Source organism: Physcomitrium patens, chromosome 6 (genome assembly GCF_059467195.1).
Source record: "Physcomitrium patens ecotype Gransden chromosome 6, ASM5946719v1, whole genome shotgun sequence".
In the NCBI taxonomy this organism is placed as follows: domain Eukaryota; kingdom Viridiplantae; phylum Streptophyta; class Bryopsida; order Funariales; family Funariaceae; genus Physcomitrium; species Physcomitrium patens.
This window is the reverse complement of record NC_143415.1, coordinates 20,883,780-20,910,956: the sequence shown is the minus strand read 5'-3', so window position 1 is coordinate 20,910,956 and position 27,177 is coordinate 20,883,780. Positions and strand designations below refer to the sequence as shown.

The following is a 27,177-nucleotide window of genomic DNA, read 5'->3' as shown; positions in this document are numbered from 1 at the left end:
AAAGCAAGCAAGAAAAGAAGGAAGGAAAGGAAAGGAAGGTGAGCCAAAGAGAGAAAGGGAGTGAGAGGGAGGAGGAGCAATGTGGCCAGGTTGGCCACATTGATTGCATCCGGTGAAGGAAGCGCGACGCTTTTCCGGCATCACAATCTTCGTGCTGCGCGACGAGGGAATTGCTGTCCCACCTCTATCGGAAGAGAGGGGTGGAAAGAGTTGTCATCTCGCGTGGGGTGCGATGTCCTGCACTGCCTGCACTGCCTTGTATCGGAGATCTCGTTGGAAAAGTATGCGCCATCTGCGTTCCGGGACGGCGCTTACTCACAGCAAGTCGGTGGTTGCCCCCGTCTTTTTCATTCTTGGGTGCCGATCGGATACGACAAACAAGGTTGGCGGGGGGGGGAGATTTGTCGCTGCCAGTTGTCTGGTTGCGAGTGGCAACACTGCAGGTGAGGAGCTTGCATTGGATTTTGTTGTTAATGACGAGGAGCTAAGTTTAGAAGCGTGACTAGTGTTGTGATGTTTGGATTATGAGTCTGGCGCTCGGAGTTTGCTCTAGATGAGGAGTTTGCGCGGTGGTTGTGTTCAGATGAGCGGTGCAGGGGAGAGAGCCAAGTGCCTTTGAGGGGCTGGGAGCTGCGGCTTTAGTTGTTGAAGACTTTCGGATCGTGTGTTGACGGAACAACCGAGAGCAATCATGTTTCGAGGTATGTTTCAACTGTGGTGGTTATGTTGATACTTTTGTTGTAGTTGGAAGCATTTGTCTTTCCGTGGTACAACAATGCGAGTGAGGGCTGGAGTCTGATTTTTCTGTCGCACGAAAACCCAATTATTGCATGCCAGAATGTGATCTTCACTTGAGGATTTGGAAATCCATCCTCTCAGTACGAGAATGGATCTGTCCACCTTTTCCCCATCATAGAAGGTTTCAATTGAATCCCTTGTCCTCTAGTACCGGTCAATGAGACGCAAGGGTATCATATTAATAATTTGATTTCAAGGTTTTGGGATCAAGAGAATCGGACTTTGTTTTCAAATTGAGCTTGGGATTGAGGTTTACGCTTCTCCGTGTTTTCGGTGATAGGAAGTGTCAATAATTTAGACATGGTTGCTAGACATTTTATCATTAAAGTTCATCGGTACACAGCTGCCGTCAGAGCTAAAGTCAGAGGATTTTTTAGTGTGAGTATATATTGTTTCTCTTCCTGGAACCCTTTTCCCTTCCCCTGCTTATTACTCCGCGAACCTGTACTTGTTTCTCCACTTGCCTGGTTACAGTATCTCCGTGATTCACTTCTAATTAGAGCTTGACAGTTTATGGATCGGTTGGTGGTTTGGCACATCTGGAAATTTGTAATATAAAGCTGCACTTGAAGATAATCCATAAATCTACGCATGCAAGTAGGTCTTAATCTGCCGCATACATGTTGAATATTTGAATGCAGGGATTCGTAAATTTGTGCATGAGCTGAAAGAGGATATCTTGCACGATCATGACCATCCTCATGCTTGTGAGCAGCCTCACATCGCTCAACAGCCTCATATTCCTCACCACCCGCATACCAGCTATTCCCCTCATGCAAGTGGATTCATCGGCGCCAGTATCTCCCTCGTTGAGCAGGACAAATACGTACACATGCTATCCCTGTAGCTTATTTCTGTTTCCTTCGATATTCACATGTTGTGTTCTACGCTACAGATTTAGGGCTTCGTGTTTACAATGCCGTGATTTCTAGGGGAATGACGTTTCAATTCGAATGGAAATGAATGGTTCAGGTTATCTTGGACAATGGGATAGTCGAAATGACACTCACCAAGCCTGGTGGGATCGTGACCTGCGTCAAATATGGTGGAATCGAAAACCTCCTTGAAACCCATAACAAGGAAACCAACAGAGGGTAATTTTTCCTGTTCTTGTCTCTGCGCCTCCACTTACCCACTATTGGATACCAGCGAGGTTCACTCTTGCCACGTTTTTAACACGAGGATATGCATTGCAGATACTGGGATTTGAACTGGAGCCCAGTCGGTGGAAGGGATACCTTTGACGTGTGAGTCTGGCGACCCAAGCAAGCTGAGATGTTTTCCTTCATGTTCCTGGTGGAAATTCCATTCGCACTTGCATTTCACCTCACACGTTTTTATTTTTATTTTTATTTTATTTTTTTGTCTTTCGGTGCTTGCAGCATCAGTGGAACCAGCTTCAGTGTCGTGTACAAGGACGACAACAGAGTAGAGGTTTCATTTTACCGACCGTATGACCCAAATTGTGGAGGCATACCTGTTAACATCGACAAGCGGTGACTACCGAAAACCCTCAAATACTGGCTGTTTTGCTGATCAGGAGTCTTCCTCCCTTTATGTAGTCCATGCCGCCCATAGGTCAATAGTCCCAGCCTTTGTTTTTCCCTGAAATGAAAACATATTCTTCTACATTAACTGGCATTGAGTGCAAGGTTTAATTTGTGTTGGCGTGAGTGCCTCACAGATTTGTACTCCTGCGAGGGGTTTCAGGTTTTTACACTTACGGAATATACGACCGACCATGCGGCTGGCCTGCATTCAATTTCAATCAAAATCGAGTCACGTTCAAGCTCCAAAAAGACAAGTAAAAACTCCACATTCATACTGTAGTAGTGAATGTCTCACTATAATGTAGGACGATTCCTTTACTGCTCATGCTGCCATTTTATCTCTCTCTCTCTCTCCATTATCACTTGTGCACTGAACACCCCAAAGGTTCCATTTCATGGCCGTGGCAGATGACCGGCAGAGGGTGATGCCTTGCCCTGAGGACTTGACTCCGACCAGGTGTGAGCAGCTCGCTTACCCTGAGGCACATGTGCTTACGGATCCTGTTGATCCCGATCTTTGTGGTGAGGTATGTCATCTCTTTCACACGGTTGTCTTAAGTTTTAATAATTGATGTGCTACGCGTTGGCTTATTCCTACTTGTTTTGTTTTATTGACAGCAGAGTGATGAAGGTGGGAAGCTTTGGCTGTGCCACTGCAGGTGGACGATAAGTATCAGTACACGATGGACAACAAAGACATGAAAGTGCATGGCTGGGCGAGCGACGACCCTAGGGTTGGGTGGTGGATCATCTCCCCTAGCAACGAGTTTCGGAACGGTGGTCCTACGAAGCAGAACCTAACATCACATGTTGGCCCAACATGTCTGGCTGTGAGTTTTCTGACACTCTCTCGAAATACCTCTCGTGGTCATATCAAATACCTTTAAAACGATATTTGATGGTTTCTGGTGTGACGGTGTTCAGGTAGATCTTGTTGATTCTGAAGGTGAGATATGCGTGTATAACAAGGATACCACTGATCTGCGCAGGTCTTCCAAGGTGCACATTATGCTGGGAGTGATCTGAACCCCGGTTTTGAGGAGGGGGAACCGTGGGAAAAAGTTTTTGGCCCCGTCTTCATCTACCTCAACTCGGCACCGCCGGGTACTCCGCACAGTGCCTTGTGGGAAAACGCCAAGGCTCAAGTAAGTGTACATCTTCAACCGTGATTTAATTGCACATTCTTCATTAAGCTCTAGTAATCTCAGTAAGTTATTTCAGAGGTAGCTTAGATGTGTGGCTTGTGGTCTATACTCAAACGTCAAATTGTGTAGAGAACTGTATTCTGAACAAATGGTTAAAAAGAAATTCCTGCGACTTAGTCATGCTTGTTGTGGGTATCTTGTGGTGTAGGCAGCAGAAGAAGAGTCAGCATGGCCCTACTCCTGGGCTGGTTCACCCGCCTTCTTGAAGGCAGAAGAGCGCGGTACTCTGAGTGGCCGGCTTCTTGTTTCGGATCCGTAAGAACATACAATCTTACACAATCAGCTCCTTTGATTGAATTGGGGATGTACATCATAATACTCTCGCAATTTCTAGCTCACAGACAAGGATGGTTTGAGTATAAACCAACTACATTCATGTGTCCAACAGGTTCCAACCACCCTACACATGGGGAGCTAAGGACGCTTATTTGGGATTGGCGGCTCCAGGCGAGGCGGGGTCATGGCAAACTGAGAGCAAGGTACAACACTAGTCATGTTGATCTGCTTCTTTGCAAGCACAGTTTTGTAGACTGGGGTTAATTTTTGGCACTTGTATAAGATACTTGGAAGTGGAAATGGACCATCAATCACCTCAGAAATACTTGACTCTCTGTTGATTCATCTTTCATGACAACGCTTGGTGTCACAGGGCTACCAGTTCTGGACCCAAGCCGATGCTGATGGGTGCTTTTGCATACGCAATATTCGCCCTGGAGTGTACGACCTTTACGGATGGGTTCCTGGTGTTCCGGGAGACTTCAAATACGCACAGGGTTCCATTCATATCCAACCAGGTTAGTCTTAATGACACTGGTTTAGAATTCTTAATTTGTGATTTTCTGATCGCTTAGTGGGAGATGCAATGCTATCTGCTGGCTCCCGGATTGTTGGCTTTGTTGTTATCCGATGGTCTCTAAGTTCGCTGAATTGGGACTGCATGTATCAGGCGCGGTGGTTGATGTCAGTGACATAACTTACTCTAGTCCTCGAGACGGGCCTACCGTGTGGGAGATCGGCTTCCCTGACCGCACAGCGAAGGGCTTTTTTGTCCCGGATGCGAACCCTAAATATGCCAACAAGCTCTTCCTTAACCACCCAGAGAAGTAATAATTCATTTCTCCACAGTGGTTTTTACATATCAAATAATTGTAATACGAATAATAAGTCACCCTTCACCGGAACGATAGTAATAAGAAATTCCCCTCCGCATTCAACTCTCATATGCAGGAATCTGACATGAAATGGGTGCAGGTGGCGTCAATACGGCTTGTGGGAGCGATATACAGATCTTTACCCTACAGAAGACTTGGTTTACACTGTGGGCCAAAGTGACTGGCGAAAGGATTGGTTCTTTGCACATCTTACGAGGTACGCCAATCCATCCAAGTATTTGAGTTACACGTGTAGTTACTCTTTCTGTGAAACATTATGGCTTTTCCGGACCTGGAGTATTACACCCAACTCGGTGCGATTGAAACAGAGGTACCTATGTGAGTCCTCATCACAAATACTTAGCGAAGGAGAAGCCTATCGGATGTGTGTGATTTCTTATGTGAGGCTGATTGCAGAATGAATCCTGACGGCACATACTCACCCACAACTTGGGAGATTCGTTTTGAGCTTCCCGATGTAGTCACCGGCATCCCTTACAAACTCCGAATCGCATCTGCAGCTGCCAACGTAGGTGCCATTCAGGTGTTCGTGAACAACATGGACCGGACGAAGAAACCTTTGTTCGACACAATGCAATACGGGAAAGACAATGCTGTTGCACGCCACGGCATCCATGGACTCTACAAGCTGTGGAACATCGACGTGGATTCAAACCTTCTGCAAGCTGGCCCCAACGTCATATACTTGACGCAAAGGAAAGCCACAGGGCCTTTCAATGCGATCATGTATGATTATCTGCGCCTGGAAGCTCCTGTTCGTGGCTGCCATTCAGATGTGGATTCAGATTGATTACCCACAACACACTCTTCACTGCCACAGCTTTCCCAGAAGGTCTGTGCCTGAGTTTTCATCATCTTTATATTCCATCGTTGGGTGCTGCTCCTCGTTGCGGCTTCCCCCTCCAGCTTCTTTCATCATATACATCAATTTATGTGAGAAATGAGTACTATTTTTTATTTATTAGCACATTGCAAAGCAGGAATATGATGCTGTTATGTTCCTCTCATTCCGAGTTAGTGGGCGATTGTTGCATAAAACAGTAGAATAGAATTTTGTGATGTGCTTCAAACAACACAAGAAAAATCTGATAAAGTCGGCACTTCTTCGTTATGTTGTAACCCTCTTTGGTAACATAAGTGAAAGTCTAAGGTTGGTTTTTATTTGGGATACATGATCTTTAGCTGTCTGTTCATACATGTGCAGAGTCTGTGACGTGTGCGTTCAACCCAGATGATGTATTCTGTCAAGGACACAAAGTTGCACACATGAATATTGTACATCTGTCGCGGCGTGTCTTTTCCAAAAACGGATATGGTTGGTTTTACATTTTAACAACTTACTGAAACTTGAGAAACTGGATAATTTTATCACAGTATTTTATCTTCGTCCTATACACTTGTGTAAATTTCAATTTTCATAAATAATTGCTCATAGCAGATTAAAGTGCTAAGATGAAAATTTACCAATTTAACAATACAGGTATAGATTTATTTTGAGAAAGCTGGTCTATTCAGTTAACATAGTTGTTCAACGTGCTACATTGTCATTAAATTCGTTCGATGTATACATGCACATATACATGAAAAAATATGCTTTGAATCATTAAATGTTGAAGTGGAATATTGAATATGCTTTTCCTCAATGTAGATCAATTCTCCATCTGTGCTTCCTTATGATGACATTGATAAGCCTGTTCCTATCAGATTTTCATATTCACTTATCGTCACATCCACATATTAATACTTCTACCTGCTGGTTTTCCACCTTACTCAAATATCTCTCAAGAACTCTACATGAACTTTTTATATCCTTTTCTGTACGTCATCATGGAGAATATCGTGGTTCTGATCACAAAAAATAACTGATCGCAAGTTTTGAAACAGACCTGGAGAACACTAATGAACCAGGTGATTTTATGTTTCTAGAGCACTCTTAGAAGAGAGTGGAAAGAAGAGCACACTCTGGTGAAGAGCCTATCTCTACAGCGAAGACCAAGATCGTTGTACAGAGATGTAGGGGAAGAGTCTGCTGATACAATGCCCAGTTATCTTCATTGCTGAATGGCTGCTGCTAAGTTACACTAGAATACAAGATCTTGCATTCTCACTCGGCGAGACTTGAAAGCTCTTTTCCCAATACCGAGAGGATTGCCGAAATTTGGTAGTGAGGATGGGACACCACTTGCAGCATCTCGCCCCCGTCTGACTGACATTTGGTGGAATGGGGTAGACATTACTCAACCCAATATATGGACCACAAGGCATCTTCGAAAAGCTCTGTACATAATCGACAGCTAGACTGGCTACTTGCTACAAAACCGCAAAGTTCACTCGCTATGTGAAAAACTCAGGTTAATTAGTCCCCCGTCCCGATTCCGAATGAACTGCATTGCTACCAAGATGCCAAGACATGAAAGGAATCATAGCTGATAGAAAAGCACCCGGACATTCTTCGTGCGGTAAATGCCCACAATTCTGTATTTCCAGAAGTCTCTGCAGAAACACCATAAAATATGATTAGTGCCATTCCCAATGCGGCAAATATTTTGGTCAGGTCAACACGGATGTGGAAGTTGCAGCGACTGTTTGCAGCAGATACCACGTGTACGTACCGAGTTAGGGAGCTGTGATGTCAAGAACCGGGCATTCTTGATGGGTACCACCTTATCCTGAACCCCAGCCACAATCAAGGCAGGCACGCTTGCTATGGATCCTACCAACTCAGCTGCAGTCGAGACGGGCAATACTGTAGCAGCCGAGGTGGCCTTGTAAACCTCGGACAAGGTCTTGTCCCAATTCTCAACGCAAAGAGGCGCCTGCACCAAAAATTAGGCTAAATCAGGACCAGAGCTTCTGACAAAGATATTATCAACAACTGCCAGATGCCTGACAATCAATAAGAATCAAACAAGTAAAGCTTACCTTGTAAAGATCCAAAATCTCAGAGGTCAATTTTGAGGCATCATGCCAGGCGCGGCGATTAGTGACCTGCGCAATTTCTGAGCGTAGGAGCGGTCTCAACATATGACTACCAAGGCGGGTATGCAACAACGCTCGGGCAGTTGATGAGACGACCTCCTTGTCAAAACTAACACCCACTAGAACCACCCCTTTCACTTCCACCTGCAAAGCATGACACGTAGGGCGTCAAAAAGTAGGCCACTAGTTCATACTTAAGTACTGAAACTACAAAGTCACTGCAGAACTTTGTCAAGACGAAGTACAACACGTCAGCTGGAAATAGATAAAATCTCATTTCGATTTCAATTTTCAAGAAATTTTATTCAATTTTAGATTCTCTTGATTACTTACAAGGAGTTTGTAAGTAAGAAAATCGAAGATTGGACAATAAATCAATACTTTTAGAAAGCAACTCATTAATGAATATCAAAATTTCTCACATGTTACGTGATATTAGATAACTCGACAACACAGTGAAATAGGAATTTATTTTGGACAAATTCATGATGTGCGTCAGTCATACATTAGAGACAGCATGATTGAAGGGACTTGTTTCCAAAGAAGTTGCAGGCTTAACCTGGATATATTCTTTTGATTTCAAAGCCTTGGCGGCAGCCATAAGAGCAAGCGCGCCTCCATCCGAGTGGCCCACAAGAACGACTGAGGTCAAACCTAGCTCTTGGCAGAAGGCAAGGAGCAAATCAACCTGTACCCATGAGAACGTGTATGAAAATATGTACCACTACTAAAATTTCAGAGAGAGCGAGAGAAAGATACAAACAAGCGATTTTCCATGACAAACATCAATAAGCTCTGTTCACGGATAGAGTACCTGGAACTGCAACTCGTAAGGATTTGGTAACCCTTTTTTCTCCCATTCATATCTTTGAAGACGAGTTGTCAAACCCCACCCAGGTCGATCGAAGGCAACAACCCTACAACCAACCTCTCTAGCCACAGTGCCCATGACATTTCTCCATGAAAATACCCCACCTCCAAAACTATGAATAAAGACCACCCCTGATGATTTTTCTTGAGTGTGTCCTTTCCTTGACGGCAAAGACCCTTGATGGGTATGCTGCATAATGGCAGGCCATCCATTCAACGCCGGGGAACTACTCCTCCAGGATGGAGAGCCATATCCTGAGAAGTTCTCGCCTGAATAGCTTCTCAAAAGTGGTGTCCAAATAGTAGTATGTCCAGATCCAGAAATATAAGGGCGCTTATGGGGGTCCCATGCCGAAGAACTTGCTGAACTTTTCGCGGACAAACTCCGTGTGTATGAAGGCAATTCGGATCTTTCGAAAGTATTCTTTAACGGCACTTCAGCAGGCACTTTGCCTTCCACAGACTTGTAGTGTACGCGAAGCCCTTTCAGATTCATGAACAGGCTATCATGATCTGCAAGCAGGTGAGCAGCCAGATCCTTGTAATCTTCCTGTTGAGGATTCATCATCATATTTCTCTCTAAATCGTTCAACCTGGAAATTGTCGGCGAAGAAACTCGAGGAATATGCTGATACAGGCAGCCCATGGACATTAATCTCCTTGGAGATTCTACGTTTGGTCTATCAAAGCAGATCTTGCGCCGGATCTGGCATCGAGCCCTGTAAGCTACAATAATGTGCAGCAATGCGAAAACAGCAGACGAGGTAAAGAGCAATGGCAATGTGGTCCTGTGCCTCCTTTCGCTGAGTGAAACAGGTGACGCCGTGGAAGCTACGAAGTGATCGAGCATAGAAGCCTTCACAGAGAGAAAAATTGTGGAACAAATCCCAGAAATTACGGTGATGCCCAGGTATGGACCATGGCAGAGGTTCGGTGCACCACAGACGGTATAGGCGCCTGAAGATAAGAACACACTATGAGTGGAAGTAATACCGAAACATATGAGGAATATTTCAAAAGCTTCAAATAATATACGAAGCACATCTTGTACAAACTCAAGATAATTGAGGGAGAATCTGATCGATGAGAAAGTTATTATATAATGGTAGAATACGGGTGTTTCTAAAGAGTGGGAAAACGTACAAAGAGCAGCAAGAGAGCGCCCCAACGATAGTAGAGGGATATCGACGAGGGACCCCCGAAAGCTGTATGTTGCCCAATCAGCTCTGAAAGAGAAACACAATTTGCAGCAAGTAAAAGCGGAGACGACGGTGAAGATGTCTGCGATGCAGAGAAGGAGAGGACCGGACGACAAAAATAGTGACCCCAACATGTTAACAATGAAGAACAGAGTCCGCCCAGCTCTTTTCAGGTTTTCCAGGCTGCCCCTTCCAGAACCCTTTCCTGCACCCATGATGAAAGGTGCTCACGAACACCTCACAATCACATCGACACCAAAACTCTGACGCAACTTGCTCTGCAACCTGCAGCTTCGAAAGCACCATAAAACTTCATTTCTAATGCAACCCTGTGCTTCTCTCCATTGCGTAGGGGGATGTGGGCTGCAACTCTCCGAAATCGTTTAGAAGGCGAGGCTCGATTGCCTGACTTCACTTAGACCGATTAGTCGACGTTGGATGCTGAGAGAATAGCCAACGCCAGAATGCCACCACCCTGTACACACCACTTAATGTTAGCCTTGTGCTAGCGTCCAATCAGAACTACAAATTAAAATACTTAATTTCCACAACGGAAAAGCTAATGTTACTCTGAAAAAACCCACCCCTTCCCCTTTTAACAATCTCAGACACCTGCTTTCGGTTAATTCCAAGACAGCTCCTAAGTTTTCACAACTAAGTTGTGCAATAATAGAACTATACACCGTAAAGAATCTCCTCGCACTGCGCCTGAAGTTCAGAAAGCACCAATCAATCAAGAGGAAAAAGAAGAGTACGAAAATAAACGGCACTAAGACTCTTCCTTCCTAGCATTTAACCCCATTGCAACATTTTAACTGATCGAGTAGATAGAACGCGACAACGTCTTTCCATATTCACAGATAGAAAGGAAACACCAAGGTCGGCTGGAAGAGCGTTCGAACGCGTTTCCGTGTCTAGGAGATCAGACCACCTTCTCAAACAGGCCCGAGCAGGATAATTTCTCCTCCGCCTGACTACAAGACTACCCAGCTGTGTCGCCGTCTATGAACAATTCAAAGATGCTTGGAACTATCAATATCTTAAAAACGATTAAACATGTAGCTCGAGCACAACCACCTCACAGAATGAGCTTTCACGGAATTAAACGGCGCAATTCTTTCCAAGGCTACGACCACATTGCAGGATCCTAGTCATATTTTCACTCAACGATAGAAACAAACCCTCACAGCATGCAGTCCCCATACATTGCTGGACAGGTAATCGATAAAATTGGGTAGATAAGAACCTCCTCGGCGAATGAGGAGATGGAACAACACAGCAAAGCGAGGCGTTATTGAAACCTCACGTAACTTCAATTCATTCCTGCTACCCCGTTCGAAGTCAAAAATATGTATAAGTAAGACAAGCGTCACATGGATCTCCAACTATTTGGGCAAAAACATCACGACTAGATAACAATTGGCAATTATCGCAACCAGCTCCCCAGAAACCTGCGTCAAGCAGGCGATTCACAACAGCACTCATTTGCATTCTGCAATCGCAGTCACTAAGGTTCAACTCGCGTCGAGAACCAACAAGGAGACGACCATGCTCGTCAAAAATGAAGCCAGTCTCATTGCATCCGTCAGTACCTCTCCCTTCAGTGGGTCGCAACCGCCACCAGATCAGAAATGCTCGACGCTGCCTCCGATCAACACAATGCCCGTCTTCCTTGCAAGTCGAACTAGCGGAGCCACCTCGAGGGGAGGAGAGAGGGAGGATACATAAGGCGACTCGCTTGCTCTTCTTCACTGGGGGGGGGGGGGGGGTCTTCGACATCCAACCGCTGAATCAGAACTCCATATCGCAGGAAAGAATGAGGAGGCCAGAAGGGGGGATTGAAATCGAAAAATACCAAGGGATGATGACAGAGCGACAGCAGGGATGCAGCCTAGCGCCCAAAGCTGCGAAGCTGTCGCGCTAGGCTATGGAGCCATGCCCCGCCCAACCTTTAGTCCCAGGTGGCGGTGCTGGATCTGCGCGGGAGCCCCAGAGGTATGAAGCTTGCAACAAAGGTGTAAACAATGCGCAGCGCATGCGGTCTCTTCTTATTTTCCAGAAACCTTCCCCTCGCTCTTCCGTCGCCGCAGGAAGCGATCTCCCACCTGCCAGTGGCTGCGCGCGAAACATCCAGCTCGTCAGTTAATAGTGCGCAATTCCCCTTCCAACCGTGTAATTTGAGAGGAGCCCATCTGGTTGCTATTCTAATGAGCAGGGTCCAAGAATAAATAGCTCACCCGGAAGCCGTCCCAGCCGCTCGCGTTTGCTGTATCGGTGTCTTTTAGTTCTTTAAGTGCGAGCCCTCACGCACATGGCCATAGAGCCCGGCTTCTTCTCGGCATTGAGAAACCTTCCCCTCCTGCTGCCAGTGACTCTAACAATCTCAAGTCTGTCCGTTCTTCCGGGAATACTGCAACCGAGGAGATGGAGGCGCTAAGAGAATGGATTTAGAGTGGAGATTCTGACAACACTGACACCGAGGGCGACACCAGGCTAGGATCGCAGCAATCACAGAGCCTTGCAAATGGATTATTGATTCATTCCAGCATAGTCGTGTTGGTTCCAATGCTTCCGAGGAGTAAGAATTCTAGCTCTTCCAAGATTCGCTAGGGGGCTGTTTCCATGGAGCTGTCGACACGCTAGAGTCGAATGCGTCACAACGGTAACAATGCAGTTTCAATTTCGACACGGAGGACATCCCTTTTAAGATTTTCCTCTGTTTAGTTTGTTTTCTTCCTTCTTTTCAGTTTTCGGAAACTACAAAATAAATAACAAGCAAATAAACACAGACTGAGCTCAGCCCAGTCTCGTGGGAGACAGAGATGGGGACAAATGGAGGGCGCGCATCGATGAGAATGGATGATAACGATGATGGTGGGTTTTAATTCATCCATCTATCCATCCATTCATAGCGCTCCGCCTGGATGCTCGCTCTCCCCACACGCAACCAACCCCCGTTCTGCAGCCGTGATCGGTGTCGCAACTCTCCAGGTACGAGTTTCATCCGGTTCTCAATCGGGATGCTGGTTTGTGTCGTCGGTTGACGTGGCCGTTTCTTGTTGGTGTGATTTATGCACATGGAACTCAACTAGTGTTTATAGATTGTGGACAGCTAGATTCAAGTAAGTGTTGTAAAATTAACCAAAAAAATAGATTGTGAAGTTTTGTCTCCGAACTTGACTTTAGGTCAACAAGTAATAATAAGAAAACGTGGTTTAAAAAGTCAATAGTTATTTTAAGTTATGAAACCTTGAGATTTACAAATTCACCTCACAAAAGAAGTACTTTATGGATATATTATTAGCACAAACTCGTGTTATTGTGCCCAAAATTGGCTTAAAAGTGGTTCATGCAAATTTCACATGATTTCTTTCTTTGAGGACATCTTTTGTGAACTACATTCTCTCGCATCGGAGTTTGTTTTTAAGAACTTCCATTAATCACAATTTGTTGGCCAATGGAAATGCAATTTCAAGTCCTTTATTTATCTCTTCACTATTTGTCTTTCACATCGGATGCTTCCTTCGTTATTGTCCACATACACACAAAAAATATATATTTTATAAAAGTAAAAGTAAAAAAGTCACTGTACGAGGCAAAAGAAAACAAAAAGTAGTCTCAGTATGAAACGACGAGTATTTACTTTCTCGAATGAAGAAACATGCAAAAAAAGGACATGGTAATGAAATGTGGGGCACTTCAACCCCAGGCTCGGAAACGGATGTTCTTGTTCCCAACAGTAACCACAAAGAAGCACTGGTAACCACAAAAAAGCGCGGTTACAATTTGAATTTGAAGAAAGGGACGCAGAGAGCAGTTATTACCGTGCCGCCCTTCAAAGCCTCCGCAACCAAGCTCCACACAAACGGCCTACACCGAGGTGTGATAGCAAAACAACATTCGCAGCACTGACGGAACACATCCACCCGATAGACAGCTACGATTATAGTTCGAGATTGGTTGGTGTAAGAGGAATCAATCAGTCAGGGTGTTCTAGGGCTAGCAAGGCGACCATTGCATTGTGCGAGAGGAGGGGCTCCGACACTCTGAGAGAGGCTGTTGGAATGATTGACAACTTCGCGTAGTAATTGAAAGCGTATGCACTGTAACCTAGATGTGCGCCGTCGTGGTTCGGGAGGGTAGTGCGAATGTTCCGAGATCCGATGCAAGCGTTGGATTCCTTAACCCTGGGAATAGGAGTTCGGTGTAACGAACTGGCTGAGATGACGCGCAACAATAGCTCAACAACACCAAGCGCAGATCCTCAGGGAATTCTGGGAGTTTGTGAACCGGACAGCAATCAGCGGCCCTGAGTTTTTGGTCCCCGTTAATCAGGAATGCACCATCCACAAATAGATATTTCCATTTGTACCGTTCTCACAAGTTTTGGCTAATTTGCATCGTCTCGCTGGAAGCTTCACCTCAATTGCTGGCATCACCGCTCCAAACGGAGTTTATGCGCGGATTTGGTTTCAGTGATTTCTGAGGTTCGTGATAGAAATTTGGCTAACTCTGTTAAGAACTCCAGCTTTTAGGGGAGACGATGGACAGCTTAATCACGAGTTAAGCAACGTAATTGAAATCCAATGCATTTTTATATGTTGTTTGTGACATCTCCTTACAATTCTCTCTAATGAAACCGTATCTAATTCTGAAATGTGCTCGATCGAGAGAGCGCGGTTATCTTTGACAGAAAACGGGAAAGCAATACGGTTTAAAAGAAGTTGTATACACAAAGGAACATCTGTCGTGTTTCATGGTCAGTTTTTCATACTGGCTGTACTGATTATAAACTATAGTAATACGTTTCCAAATCCGTAAAAATACTCCGTCGCGGAGCTAAAACATCTCGACAGCATTGGATAGACATACTTTTGACCATTCAGGAGTTTGTTTAAAAGTATAGCACCTAACTGCGAACTTGTATATTATGTTGTTTTTCGGAGCTTGCAATGTTTCATACTCTGTTACTTTGAATATGTGCTTAAAGGATAAAGTCCTTACAGTACGGGCCTTGTTGTTTTCAGTATCATAACTAACAAAAAAAAAAAAAAAAAAAAAAAAACTGAATGTGAAACATTTCACAAACATGAGGTTCGAAAACAACATCAAACTATCCTAGGCATTGCTGCTCCGACAATGAGATTCCAAGCATGCATGCAGTGGAAGATGATAAGAAAATAGTAACATGAGAGACACTTCATTGTTCTAAAACATGGTTTTATAAATCCACAAAACCCGTTATGATGAAGAATAGAATAAATGAAATCCACAGAATCAGCTTAAAAATGCACAAAAGGAAACAAGAGGTGGTAGCGCTAGGAGAAATCTTGTGGCGATAAAATTTGTATGCGTACCCATATGTGTGTGTGTGTGTTTTTTTTTTTTTTTTTTTTTTTCATTCACACGAAATATTTGTATACGTCAATTCAAACAACCGTGAAATGAAAGTGCATTTGTATACGTCAATTCAAACAACCGTGAAATGAAAGTGCATATATTAACAGACAACTGAGGTATTTACGCTCACACGTTAGTAATCATACCAATATATATTTAAATTTATTGTACGATTTTAAGTATACAAACGATAGATAGATCAACTATATACAGAATATTATAAAATTTCATGAAAGATGAGCTGTCACAATCTGGAAGAAGCATACAACATGCAGAGTAGGGAACAACTGAAATGATAAAATCTCACAATGCCATTAACATGAACAGATTGGGTAGTGATTTAGAATGTTTGATGGGTACTACTTGAATGCGACATTTTAACACCTATTTATTAATGTAAAGGAACTGAAAACTTTATGCGAGAAGATTATGATTTCACAACCCTAAGGTCATTCGATAATTGTTATGCACAGTTTGCAGTTGTATGAATTCAAAATAGATTTTTTAAATATCTAACCAGATCATTTTCAAGAGTACGGACCTATTAGAAGCACGAGAGTCTTGATAAATCCATATCATACAATTCAACAGAAAAGAGCATTGATTCTCTCGGTGCATTGCAGTTAATACACTTTAAGCATTCGTTCACTTATCTTAATGCAATTTCTCCTTGAAAATAGCATTGTAACTCATTCAAACCGAAACCTGCTTTAAGAACATGGATGTAAAAAGAACTCTAATCTATTTTTCCCATTATGAGCATCAAAAGAATAAAGATATGAACGCCAACCTCACCACCATGAAAATCACACATCATCACTCCCCATGCACACTTAAAAAAAGACAGTGGAAAGAGGAAACAGAAGAGGGACGTAAGGAAGGCACAGATGCAAAAGGAAGCACAGTATGAATGAAATGCTCCAGAATAATAATAATGCGCGACTGGGGAGGCAACAATCCTCTGCGAGTAACCATCAGTGTCAGGGAGGAAGGGAGCTTCAACAGGACACACACACACACACACAAAAATAAAAATAAAAATAAAAATGGTGCAACCATGAACAGCAACGGAGGATGCCTAGTGTGCGAGGGAGAGAACGGGGAGGGGATTAGCTGTGCAGCTTGCTGTATTTGCAAGAGGTTTTGAGGCAAGTGGACGGAGTTTTCCAGACGGAGGTGAAGGTGGTGGGGGGATTGCGCCACTGCAGGGATGCCATGTTGATCTGGCGCCCGTCGGGGTCTCGCCCGTTGTAGTCGAAGACGATCGACTCGAAGCAATTCCACCAGAAGGCGGACGCATTCCGGAAGCGCGTGAGGAAATCCTGGGAGCAGTGGTCGCAATTGTTGTCGCTCTGGATGAAGACGTGGGGATTGAGTTGGAATAAGAAGTCGAGGAATTTGTCGCGCGGGGAGAGGCGCGGTGGTAAGCAGTTGGTGTCGGGCTCCTCGGATAGCCGGTGGAGACGAAATTGGCAGATGACTGCTAGAAGCTGCACAATTCAGTACCACACTTCAAAGTTCAGAAGCCTCACCTCCTGAACCTTACCATAGACATTGGCGAATACACTAGTCTGTACACCACAACATGGCACACTGCAATTGGAACATACAGACGGGGGAATATGAGGATTGGTTTCCTTCTGTAAGATTCACCTCGCCGTCATTAAGCCTCCTGAGTGACGCATTCGAGCGCTTTTCGCACCATATTCACTTCCACATGCAAACCGAGAAGGCCGGGAAATTTCACCAGCCTCGTCATGAAATCACTACTTTCGGAGTTGAGTTGACTTCGCAAGTTGTGCTCTTCCCGCTGAAGATCCCTAATCATGGTCATCCTCAGAATGGACGGTGGTCCACCCGAGCGGCTGACGAGGGCGTCGATGAAGATGGGCCATTCGATACCTTTGCCAGCGCCGATGTCAATGATGTGCAATCTGCTCTTCCCCGCGCAGACTTCCAGCAGGGTTTGGCTCATGATAGAGTAACAGTTTTGATGCCAAGGGACGTGTTCGTGAAATTTCACAAGAGCACGGTGTACCATTTTGGGTCCCAAACTTAGCTCCTGATCATAATGTTTCGGACGCAAATACGTCTTGGCGGCTTCCAAACTTCCTGTAATCCTACAAAAAAGTGCCCGGTGCCCGTAAGCTGCGATTCGCTGGTTGGCATCGCCAACTACGGAAGCAAAATCGTTCAACACCCACATGAGATGCTGCGTTCTGCTGACGTTTTGGCTCTCTATGGCGGCTGCGCAGAGATTTAGCAGCTGTACAGCCCAACTGGATTCACCAAGGCTTTGTAAGCCTGACCGGCCGGGTGCCATCAAGGTGGAGAGATCATTGTCGACTGTGGGATCGGACTCATTGTATGAACTACCCCCAGAAGCGCAAGCCACTTCCCCATCATCTAAAACCTTACGATATTGTTGATGACTAGTCTGCATCTGATCTTCGAAATTGCTTTTCGGTCGGGAAGACCGTTGCGCAGCTGCGTGGTTTCCACCTGTGCCGGTGGTGGAAACGGTGTCGGAGGCTGTATCTTCCATGGAAAAATCCATGCAGTCCGATCTGACTTCCATAGCAGGAAGTTAAAATCCTGGATCCGAGTCCCGGACCATTTCAGAAAGACGGCGAACTTGGCCCTGCCCAGCAAACCCGTGAGAAGGATTAAATTCCTGCGATTGCCTTGTAGACGTGGGAGAGGAAGTATTGCCGTATTCAGCTGGGACGCTACCAGAGCTCTCGGCGACTCCGGGTATGGGATGCGAGGGCATGGTCCAGGCTCTGTGATCTGCCACCGGCCTAGAAGTAAGCGGTACTTCATTTGACACTGAAATTGAGATATGTGCGGGGGGGTCATGGAATCCATGAACCACCTCAATCATATTGTTGTCCCCCGGAACATCGTTGTATTGCACTGACGTTTGAGCAAGAAAATCTGATTCCAAACTCTGCCAAACGTTGTCATATTGCTGCAAGTTATTATCGCTCAGCGTCCCATAGGGTTCGTGAGAGACAGGCGGTTGTGCTGGTGGTAAATAGCGGTAGTCCATGTGCGGGGCGCTGAATTGCTGTACAGGGTTGAGTTGAGGTAAGAAATTGCTGTCGGGTCGCACCATGTAATTTGGTTGCGGGACGGGTCCGCAGCTGAGATTGCTGTATCCATTTTCTGATAGCGTCTGTCACAAGACATTTACAATCAGTATCTTATCTGTAGATTTGAGAAAAATGCCGTCAATCAGTGACAGCAGACGCAGAATACAATGCATCACGATCACTTAAGCAAAGAGGAGATGAATCAATTTACTTGCAGGAAGTCAGGGCTACTCTAGGGAAGGAAGCTGTCGGGATTACTTACGTGCGAATTCTGAGGCGAGACCTGAAATCCAAACCAAACTCGTTAGAATACTTGTTGTAAACTACATTTGCGCAACTGCAGTGTATCTTAAAAGGTTGTATGACTCACCAAATAAACGTATTCAGGTTCTGGGTTGTTATATGGATTAACCCAGGGTTGTGCGGCACCGCACTGAATCGGATTACCTCCACTTAAATCCATGACTTGCTGGCCACCTCCTATTACATCATTCCCAAACATGGGAAAATTGGGGGCCGCGAGTTCGTATGCATTTCCACCGGATCCGACAGAACAAGTCGGTCCCAATTACGTAACTAGCAATCCCTCAATTGCTGTTTACGTTGCGGCATGTAACTTCTCCAGACCTAACGTATATAAATCCACTGGCCATTCTCATTACAGGTCAATGTACACCGTCTATTGTTTCTCGACACAATAATACAAGGCCACGTTGAGACACGATTGAAGTTCGAACTCTTACAGATCAGCGAATACAGGAATGGAACTCCAGGATGTGGAAGATGAGCCGCCGCAGACCTCTGAGCCACATGAAACCGTGCCACACGCAATTCCATCAAATTCATGTGACAGTCAAATAGAATTGAAGATCAGACGATTCAAAACTCCGGCATACTGATAAGAAAAGGGGCAGTGGAAGTACCTGCATTTTTGTGATAATGGATGCCGAGGGACATCCACTTGGCGTGATGTCTGCCAGTTTTGGTCAGGTATTAGATGTCATCAAAGGTGACACTTAGTTTCCGCAGTAAAGCCCTATATCACAATACGGTTTATGTAAACTCAGCGCTGGTGAAAAGAATATAGAATGCCCACCCTCATCACAGTAATGCTTGGGAATCAGAATCAGCTGTCGATCGTGCCTCCTCCAATGGGTCTAGGATCAACCTGGAGGAAGGAAAACTCAGGAAGCTCCGAAAACCATGCTCATCCATGCTTCTTGCCTTATCGTTCATGCATCGGGAGCTGCGCTTGCCAACGTAGAAACAACTTGCTTATAGTCTTACGACGGTGACAATCCTAATTTGTATCATCTTATTGCCCCTCCCACGTGACTTCCTGCAGACTGCCTCTATTACCACTTGGGTCACGCGTTGCCTCCAAAGTCTGAGTTCAGTCTAAGATGGCTAAGCTCCGCCATACAAACACTCAGTGCTCTGAGAGCACAATGGTCTCCCCGCATCAGAATCTGAGATATACCATCTGGGCATCGACACGAGGTTGGTCCAGTGCCAATTTCAGCCATCTTCAAGAGGTTCTCTGTTGGTAATTCCTGAACCGTATTTCCAATCAGACAGATGCAAATCGGATGGTCTAGTCGCAAGAGTTGATAACTTCCCATGCACATCCGAAACCTTGCGTGCACCGAGCATATGCTGGCGCAGAGTTCAAGGCAAACCCAATCTGGACTGAAAGCTTCAGATCCGGGCATGCAGAATGTCAAACCACGGGAAAGCAGATACCAACCTGAGGCTTCGGATGAGTGAGTTCTCGAATACTGCAGGGCATCGTGCCAAAAGGACCCAAATGAATCGCCAATTTCGACTCGATTATCTTTCTCGCATGAGCCTTCTGTTCCGGAACCGACGGATGAGCAGTAGAACCACAGTAGCACATTACCAAGTGCCGCAGGGATAGCCCCCACTGCGTTCGTACGTCAGGGAGCTTTGATGGCGAGTCAAAGGGAATCTTGAAGGAAGGATGAAACGTCAATTGTCGGCTTCAGAAGATGCGACCATTTCCACCCCTAAAAGCTAGATTCCTACCATGCACATCCACACCCACCCCTCTCCGTCGTCTTGATCCCTGAGCATTAGGCTGGAGCACTCCAGATATGGAGAATGCATGCTTTCATTGACAGCCGACTGTTAGCAAGCCCCGCTCCTGCACAGATGAGGAGCTCCCAACGAGGGCTCCTTGTAAGCGTCATTCAACGAAACCGCAGGATGAAAACAACCAACATCACCAAGACGTAGAGTAAAAAATCCCTGGGGCCCCCCCACTGTAAACGGCAAAGCGTCACACAATCGCAAGGGGGTACATCCCGCCGACCCAATAAAGGAGGTTAAGCTTATTTGGATGGAAAAACCGCACAGTGCGAGTCGGGCGTCGTCCTCCAACTGTATGCATGATTCCAAGGAAGATTTTGGCCGAGATGAAAAAGGTAAAGCAGGATCCGATCAATTAGCTGTTGCACCTCGAGGCTGTGCTGGATACAAGTGGGCGAACTGCCGTGCCCCGGAGGCTTCGATTCAGCATCCCCCGTAATTCCCTGAAGAATCCCAACGAATTCTGCATCTGCGTTGTGGAGATAGATTCCACCCCATCTTTAAACCCCTTCCTACCCACCAGAATGATCCCACATCCCCACCCATCGTCACCAGACAGCCTCCACACTCGGGACCTACGCTGTAAGTTTTTCAAGAGTAATTGTATTTATAAAAATGCAAAGGAAAACTTGATTCTTAAAGAATTCGTGGTTCGTGCAATACGACATCCCTTCAAGATCTGAATGCAAGATCCATCAACAGGGAATGCAGGAAAGCGAGTCACATCCGTGCGCTTGGTTGCAGGACAATACAAGTAACTAGAGTGCGATCACTTGCGCATTCATATCGAACATGCCTTCCATTAGTCTCATGGTTCACTAGGCATTTTTCAAGTGGATGTGGCGGATCGAAAATCATTCTAGCAACTGTCAAGCTCCGTAGTTGAAACGACGATTGGAAGTGCGTGCAAATCATGGAATCTAGTTCAGGTCTTGTTCATCCAAACGGATCACCACTGAGGCGGTACATGATTTGCGTGAAAAACGAGGCTGCTGCAGGCTCGAAAATCCGGTACTCAGTTTTATTATTAGAGGAGAAACAAGCCAAGTCGATTCATTTACCCGTGAAACCTCGACAATCCACTGTTCGGGAGAAAGCGGCGAGTATTTGGGCGCTCATTTCGGACCCTGGCAGGCAGGAATCTGGGTCGTGGAGGGAGGGCCCACGCGTGTCCCCCGAATCACCAATCCAGGCTCAATGACCACCAACGCCTGCCCTTCCCCCTTCCCTTGTTTTAGCGCCTCCTGCTTCGCTTATCCATCACCCAAAGGATGGACTGGATCGTCACCATTTCTACTGAACCTCCATCGCCATTTCTAGTGAATCTCCACTCATTTGTCACTACTTTCATTTGCTCTTTTGCATCCTCCGAAGCACTGTACTACTTCTTCTGTTGGGTGGGTGACTTTACCTTGACCCCCCCCCCCCCCCACACACACACTTTTCCTTCAAAAGTCTTCCATACAAGCACTCGTTCTTCTTCGCTATCTCCCTTCGGATTCTGATCTTACAAGCTAATCTCTAAGAATTGCTACTTGAGGACTTTGTAGTTTTGACCCACTGCAATTTCACTTTAAAGAGAGGTTTGAAATAGGTTGTGACTTTAGCAATGAAAGTTGTTACAATGTGTTGAAGCTGTGTTTATAGTGGTGACGGCAATGGTTTTTTGGTACCAATATGGCTGCATTAGGGAGTGCTGAGAATCCAATTCAACATGATGAATTAAACTTGGTAATAAAAATAATCAAACGTGACTAAAGAATAAATAATACTTTTTGCAAAAAATCCAATGTATTATTAATCCATTAACTGTGTATGACTGTTGGAAGAATAAGCAAAAATGAAATATGTATACATATACACATGAATTCTGTTGTTATATACATTTAAAACGTTCTTAATTTGCAAACTCCACTGAAAAATGGGTATTGATAATATGAACCACTTCGATGAATATTGATTCAAATATATATATTTTTTCATTCAAAGCTTTCTACGTGTGGTGTGGTCATAAATGACGATTTGTTCATATTCTCCAGACTTGATCTGTAAAAATAATTTTAAATTAGCTGTTTTAGAATATGTTTTACTACCAACTTGAATGACATCAAAATATGATATCATCATAAAATTAACAAAAATATTATATATACATGTTCAAAAATTAGTGTTGACAGTGTTGCTAGAAATATTTCCGCATATGTATCATTTTAATTTTTAGTATATACATTTTTTATTAGTTTGGGATGATTTTCGATGAAATATTTTATGATACTTATGTCATTTGATACACAAAATAAAGGTTCTCACTTCTATTTTCCATTTCAATATCTACAAATAGAAACAAATATTAAATTGAAAAACACATATTCATATTTTGAGTGTTTTATTTTATTTTTATTATCCAGTTTACTTGTGTGGAATATGTACATACAATTATGTTAACTTTAAATAAATTTATAATTTAATTAATAAATTAATAGTTTCAAGGAACGGTGAAGAGGATTTGTCGTACCACAGTGCGTGTAGAGTTGTCACCAGGAGTAGGAAGCTTAGGATCCATCTGCACAATGACGAACTAAATGTGTATGAATACTGATGGATTGATGTCATATTTATTACAATAATGTTGGCACTGAAGAGAATTGAATTGATAAATTGACCAGCAGTTTTTACCATGGACTTTCTTTGTCATTAATACTTAAATCATACAAGTCAACAGTATGACACATTTCACAGAATCAACTGTAAACAAATAAGTATACTTATATTTACTAGAAAAAAATCATCTCACAGTAGTCTTGTTTTTTTGGTATTTTAAGGAACACATTACAAGTTTTAATTTAACATTAGTTTGACACCATTAAAAAAAACCATCAAATATTAAACATAATTTGACTGAAATATATTTGATGATAAATTTACTTGTGTCTAAATTATCCTTGTTTGAGATTTGAAGATTTTTTCGAATTAAAATACTCCACAGTTAAAAATTAAATTAAATTAAAAAGTTGGTTGTTACACTCATGACTTTGCGATCAATTTTGTTTTTGAGCAGCATCCCGTTCTCATTCTCAGCTATCACCTTCATTTTGCGACCAAATCATGAATAGGTCCGAGTCAAGATAATACAAATATGAATTTGCAAGAAGATAATTTATAATATCATTCTAAGTAAGTAGAGGCCAGCAACTTTGAGAAATGAAATGAGAAATGTACATGCCAATTCGATGTTGAAGTTGTATGAGAAGTATTTGTTGTCCTACACACATCATACATTTTAGCTAAATTTAAAGAAAGTGGTTATAGATCTATTAAAAATCAAATCTTTTCATTTTCTAAATAGGACGAAACATTAATAGAACGGGGGAATGAATCGGTGCATAATTGCTTCGGGAGGTGAATGAAACTCACCTTTAAAAAACATTTGAGTGTCCAATATATTGCTAAAACCAACCTGAAAGCTGTCCAGAGAATGTGCACTACCAATTATAGTAAGAAAGATCGTAGATTTCTGGGAGGAGCTTGCGCTTGAGGAGAAACACTGGTTTCAAGTCTTGAGTCCTCATTCGCTCAGCAAAATCAATGTATCCCGACACCTAAAATTCATTCACCAAGTTTTGGTGCGACAAAAGAAAGAAAAGAAAGAAAAATGTCATGTAAAAAACAAAGATGAAAAGGAAGAAAAAGAGGCAATTTGCACTGTTCGATTGTTTTCTTCTCTAAAGTTTCAGCGTGTTTACCTCGTGGCCGGCTTTGGTGTAGTCTCGGATGAAGACCACTGTCTGCAGTGTTTGTATCGGAAAAAAAAGTATTGTACATATATGGAATAACAGAGGTTTGTCTAGACTTGTGCCTTTAATTTCAATGAATGATCAGACGAAGAAAGGATACACACAACTTGCCTTCAATTATAGGTCGCTCTCTGTCTTGTAAGGCCTGCACACAACAGCTTTTGCTTTAGTAGAGACCCATCAAACCCACATTTATTATATGAAAGGCTGCAAGTACCACAAAGGAGTTATACCTCGTTGAAATATTGAAAACTTTCACACATGCGAATGATTATAAACTCGTAAGTAAATTTAGACACTTTATAACCTGATTTGTAGAACCCAAAAATCCAAAACAAGCATTTGTTTACTAAAGAAACAGACTCGACAAAGATTCGGATGTTCGATTGAGGTGGCAACAATTGGGATGGTAAGATTTTGTGGAGTTTTGAACGAATTCTGCAGTCACGAAAGTGGGAGCCTATGACTTCCTCACACAAGGCTACATTCACAGTTTACTAATCAGTTCATTTTCGGCATCACCTATGACAACTTCTGAATTTTGTAAGCTCATTCTAACCCACAGAAGTTGCTCATGTCATGGTCAGTGCCAATAACACAGTGAAGTAGACATGGAGGACCCATAGGGAATTACGGAGCTTAGCTCCATGCAAACATTGAGCCGGAGAACTGGTAGCTCGAATAAACTGCTGCATTGATTACCTTGAGAAACGGGTAACCAGAAACATCCTTTCCGGCACTGAACAGCTTCTTCGGCACTTTGACGATTGTCTACAACATGGGATTTGATTTTGTACTGAAGCTTGAGTGCAGGCAATGCGGGGTTACTTACAACAAAGAAACACATTGATTATCCAAATGACATTGTTCAGCTGACGTCATTCATTCCTCTTAAATTGTTAGAATCTGGCAAACGATAACATGTCCTGTAAGAGTATCACTCATCAAAACCTGACATATGTTTTTTTTTTTTCTTTTTTTTTTTCTTTTTTTTTTTTTTTTTCTTCTTCTCCCTTCATTTTGTTTTTCATTTCTGTATTTAGTGGGGGGGGGGGGGTGTGGCGGAGAGCAGACGTAATATTTAAAGAAGTTAGTACTCACAGGAATGCAGTTTTGTAAAATAGACTACATTAATGCCCCAACAGTAATCTGCAAGTCACGATATCTTGGTAGCAAAATCTCAGAATTTCAGTTAACTTTGTGTGATGCACTTTCCCACCTAAATCCTTCCAACTCATGCAAAGAAATTCAAGGTGTCTGGCAAACAAACCACGATAAATCCTCCGTCTATGTCCGTGAAGAAACCCTTTCCTTCTATTGCCAATGAATTTCTTTAGAATGAACAAACACATCCTATGTTAGGTACAACAAGAAAGTTCAACTTTGCACTACCGCTTGACGAGCAGCTTCAGCTTTTACTTTGTACTGGGCAAAATCATCCCTTGACATGACTTCTGCATTGCTTCTGTACCTGTAACAGTTTTACAAGGGCCAGTTGGTAAAATTTGGTAACGGCCTATATTTAGTCATACAGCTAAAACTCGTTTATGGCATTGTGGTTGTTTTCTTCGTCACTTCCATATTCTTACGAGTTTCATCTTTTTGGATCCTCCACAATGAAGTGTATGGAACGAGGAATGAAGGCAACTTTCAACCTCCCTCTTGATCCGCACATGAAATGAGCTTTCGGCAACGGAATTATTCGCATGAACCAGTTTGTATGAATGCACAGTTTCTTAGACTTAATCGGTACGTAACGAGTGACGTTCCCGTACCCTATTTCGACGAGCTGGCGAGCAAGCTCCAAGTCCTCCAGATAAAACAGATCCGTCAATGTGATTTGACTGTCCAAGTAGTCCTCATATCTGCACCATCCCCATCTCCACTTTTTGTGATAACATCTCCAACACATCCAGCAGGTCGTCAGGTTGGATGTTCTCAGCACAAGCAAATCCAAGCCTCCAAGCCCGAATAATGCCAAATTTTCGAACTTTTCGCGCTATCAAACTGCAAAAAGCTCATCACAATTGCCCTCTCGAAATCCTATTTCCGGTGGATCATGTGAGCAGCATCAGTAGATGTGATTTGTCGCTAGGGAGGGGGAAGACTCACGATTGGAATTCATTGACGATGGCAATGCCTTGCGTGGTTGTGAAGGCAGGAAAGTCTTCCTTCTTGGTACCCATCTTGAGGGGTTTGCGTCCTGATGCCGCTGCCATTTCCATCGTCTCTCTCTGCTGCCAGTGCCAGTGCCAGTGTTCTTCGTCACGCCGAATTTCTTACCTTGACACCGAAACCTGCCCATCCATCGACGCCATTCCAGCAATCTATGCGTGATTGTCTACCCATCCATCAATTCATGCTTTCTATCTGCTCCAAACTTCATGTTTTCCTGGTCTCGAACCCTGACATTGCCGAAACCCTAATTCTGCTTCTTGTTTCGGTTCATGTGGGTGTTGGTAATCTCCGCTCGCTGCAGCATGAGCTTTTAACTACCTCGGAGAGTGTGAGTTTGTATTGAGTTTTGTTGACGTGGTTGCAGAGTTCATTTGTCAGTGTGTGTGTGGAGATGCATTGTCTATAAAAACAAACACGGAAATATTAACATGTCTGATAATTACAACTTGCATTGGTAGAATGTAACTATTGTTGGTGTAGTATCTATCCATGTTGTTTTTGTGATTTTCCTTTTTCCTCTGGTTAAACATCAAATAGCATAAGGGAAAAAAAATATGAATACATGTAAAATTTATAAAACACTGTGTATGCATGTATTGTGAAATAACTACTGTGTGTGTTTTCCACAATTGTTCAATTCAACCACTTACTGAACATGTAATCAACATCAATAAAACTAACTTGATGGGGTTTGCATGGGAATAATATGTTGTATGATTAATAGACTATCAATGTTAAAATCTCCTTTATTAAATAAGAATTGATGGATATTTGTTTTGATGACGAATTATACGACTAAAAAAGTTGTTTGACATTTTGTAATAACAC

At 43.6% G+C, this 27,177-nt stretch overlaps 5 protein-coding genes across 7 annotated transcripts; 1 reads left to right on the top strand and 4 right to left on the bottom strand.

The window, feature by feature from the left end:
* Window positions 1-64: 64 nt before the first annotated feature.
* On the top strand, window positions 65-6,117 carry LOC112283301 (uncharacterized). The gene is made up of 17 exons (XM_024521842.3): window positions 65-443; window positions 584-701; window positions 1,440-1,624; window positions 1,771-1,892; window positions 1,995-2,045; window positions 2,181-2,294; window positions 2,483-2,602; window positions 2,734-2,875; window positions 3,008-3,178; window positions 3,338-3,493; window positions 3,702-3,808; window positions 3,942-4,032; window positions 4,203-4,347; window positions 4,500-4,656; window positions 4,805-4,921; window positions 5,122-5,557; window positions 5,930-6,117. Exons 2-16 carry the CDS (start codon window positions 692-694, stop codon window positions 5,513-5,515), a joined length of 2,082 nt encoding a protein of 693 aa, XP_024377610.1. The 5' UTR covers window positions 65-443; window positions 584-691; the 3' UTR covers window positions 5,516-5,557; window positions 5,930-6,117.
* A 436-nt stretch (window positions 6,118-6,553) lies between these two features.
* On the bottom strand, window positions 6,554-12,440 carry LOC112283303 (uncharacterized). The gene is made up of 8 exons (XM_024521844.3): window positions 12,011-12,440; window positions 11,366-11,888; window positions 9,718-10,248; window positions 8,519-9,531; window positions 8,264-8,392; window positions 7,648-7,848; window positions 7,338-7,541; window positions 6,554-7,218 (listed from the first exon to the last, which is right to left on the bottom strand). The coding sequence occupies exons 3-8, from the start codon at window positions 9,986-9,988 to the stop codon at window positions 7,078-7,080; spliced, it is 1,959 nt and encodes a 652-aa protein (XP_024377612.1). The 5' UTR covers window positions 9,989-10,248; window positions 11,366-11,888; window positions 12,011-12,440; the 3' UTR covers window positions 6,554-7,077.
* A 3,096-nt stretch (window positions 12,441-15,536) lies between these two features.
* On the bottom strand, window positions 15,537-17,751 carry LOC141044381 (protein NODULATION SIGNALING PATHWAY 1-like). The gene is made up of 2 exons (XM_073534536.2): window positions 16,827-17,751; window positions 15,537-16,663 (listed from the first exon to the last, which is right to left on the bottom strand). The coding sequence occupies exon 1, from the start codon at window positions 17,749-17,751 to the stop codon at window positions 16,837-16,839; it is 915 nt and encodes a 304-aa protein (XP_073390637.1). The 3' UTR covers window positions 15,537-16,663; window positions 16,827-16,836.
* A 9-nt stretch (window positions 17,752-17,760) lies between these two features.
* On the bottom strand, window positions 17,761-21,785 carry LOC112283381 (uncharacterized). Its single transcript, XM_090251555.1, has 6 exons — window positions 20,016-21,785; window positions 19,365-19,821; window positions 19,192-19,241; window positions 18,639-19,069; window positions 18,531-18,551; window positions 17,761-18,351 (listed from the first exon to the last, which is right to left on the bottom strand). The coding sequence occupies exons 4-6, from the start codon at window positions 18,768-18,770 to the stop codon at window positions 17,761-17,763; spliced, it is 744 nt and encodes a 247-aa protein (XP_090107681.1). The 5' UTR covers window positions 18,771-19,069; window positions 19,192-19,241; window positions 19,365-19,821; window positions 20,016-21,785.
* A 423-nt stretch (window positions 21,786-22,208) lies between these two features.
* On the bottom strand, window positions 22,209-27,147 carry LOC112283929 (uncharacterized). 3 transcript variants are annotated; one of them, XM_073534537.2, is made up of 12 exons: window positions 27,000-27,147; window positions 26,284-26,749; window positions 25,947-26,036; window positions 25,564-25,642; window positions 24,874-24,942; window positions 24,272-24,316; window positions 24,121-24,162; window positions 23,864-23,976; window positions 23,597-23,639; window positions 23,400-23,462; window positions 22,893-22,940; window positions 22,209-22,423 (listed from the first exon to the last, which is right to left on the bottom strand). In XM_073534537.2, exons 2-12 carry the CDS (start codon window positions 26,394-26,396, stop codon window positions 22,361-22,363), a joined length of 768 nt encoding a protein of 255 aa, XP_073390638.1. In that variant the 5' UTR covers window positions 26,397-26,749; window positions 27,000-27,147; the 3' UTR covers window positions 22,209-22,360. The 3 variants fall into 3 exon arrangements, with proteins under 3 accessions (XP_073390638.1, XP_073390639.1, XP_024379106.1); XM_073534538.2 differs by having other exon boundaries at window positions 27,031-27,141; XM_024523338.3 differs by lacking the exon at window positions 27,000-27,147 and having other exon boundaries at window positions 26,284-26,967.
* Window positions 27,148-27,177: the final 30 nt, after the last annotated feature.

What these genes read in the sequence shown, in the direction of transcription:
- LOC112283301 (XM_024521842.3), top strand. An exon ending in TTGGCCCAACATGTCTGGCT is followed by an intron (nt 3,179 to 3,337) that starts GTGAGTTTTCTG and finishes TGATCTGCGCAG; the next exon opens with GTCTTCCAAGGTGCACATTA. An exon ending in TTCCATTCATATCCAACCAG is followed by an intron (nt 4,348 to 4,499) that starts GTTAGTCTTAAT and finishes TGCATGTATCAG; the next exon opens with GCGCGGTGGTTGATGTCAGT.
- LOC112283303 (XM_024521844.3), bottom strand. Translation starts at nt 9,988, where the DNA reads ATGGGTGCAGGAAAGGGTTCTGGAAGGGGCAGCCTGGAAAACCTGAAA. An exon ending in GCGCTCTCTTGCTGCTCTTT is followed by an intron (nt 9,532 to 9,717) that starts GTACGTTTTCCC and finishes TCTTATCTTCAG; the next exon opens with GCGCCTATACCGTCTGTGGT. An exon ending in CTTACGAGTTGCAGTTCCAG is followed by an intron (nt 8,393 to 8,518) that starts GTACTCTATCCG and finishes TCATGGGTACAG; the next exon opens with GTTGATTTGCTCCTTGCCTT.
- LOC141044381 (XM_073534536.2), bottom strand. Translation starts at nt 17,751, where the DNA reads ATGGAAGTCAGATCGGACTGCATGGATTTTTCCATGGAAGATACAGCC.
- LOC112283381 (XM_090251555.1), bottom strand. Translation starts at nt 18,770, where the DNA reads ATGTTTGGGAATGATGTAATAGGAGGTGGCCAGCAAGTCATGGATTTA. An exon ending in AACCTGAATACGTTTATTTG is followed by an intron (nt 18,552 to 18,638) that starts GTGAGTCATACA and finishes TTTGGATTTCAG; the next exon opens with GTCTCGCCTCAGAATTCGCA. An exon ending in TCTCGCCTCAGAATTCGCAC is followed by an intron (nt 18,352 to 18,530) that starts GTAAGTAATCCC and finishes GTCTTGTGACAG; the next exon opens with ACGCTATCAGAAAATGGATA.
- LOC112283929 (XM_073534537.2), bottom strand. Translation starts at nt 26,396, where the DNA reads ATGGAAATGGCAGCGGCATCAGGACGCAAACCCCTCAAGATGGGTACC. An exon ending in ATCGTCAATGAATTCCAATC is followed by an intron (nt 26,037 to 26,283) that starts GTGAGTCTTCCC and finishes GGGATGGTGCAG; the next exon opens with ATATGAGGACTACTTGGACA. An exon ending in ACACCAAAGCCGGCCACGAG is followed by an intron (nt 23,977 to 24,120) that starts GTAAACACGCTG and finishes AATGAATTTTAG; the next exon opens with GTGTCGGGATACATTGATTT.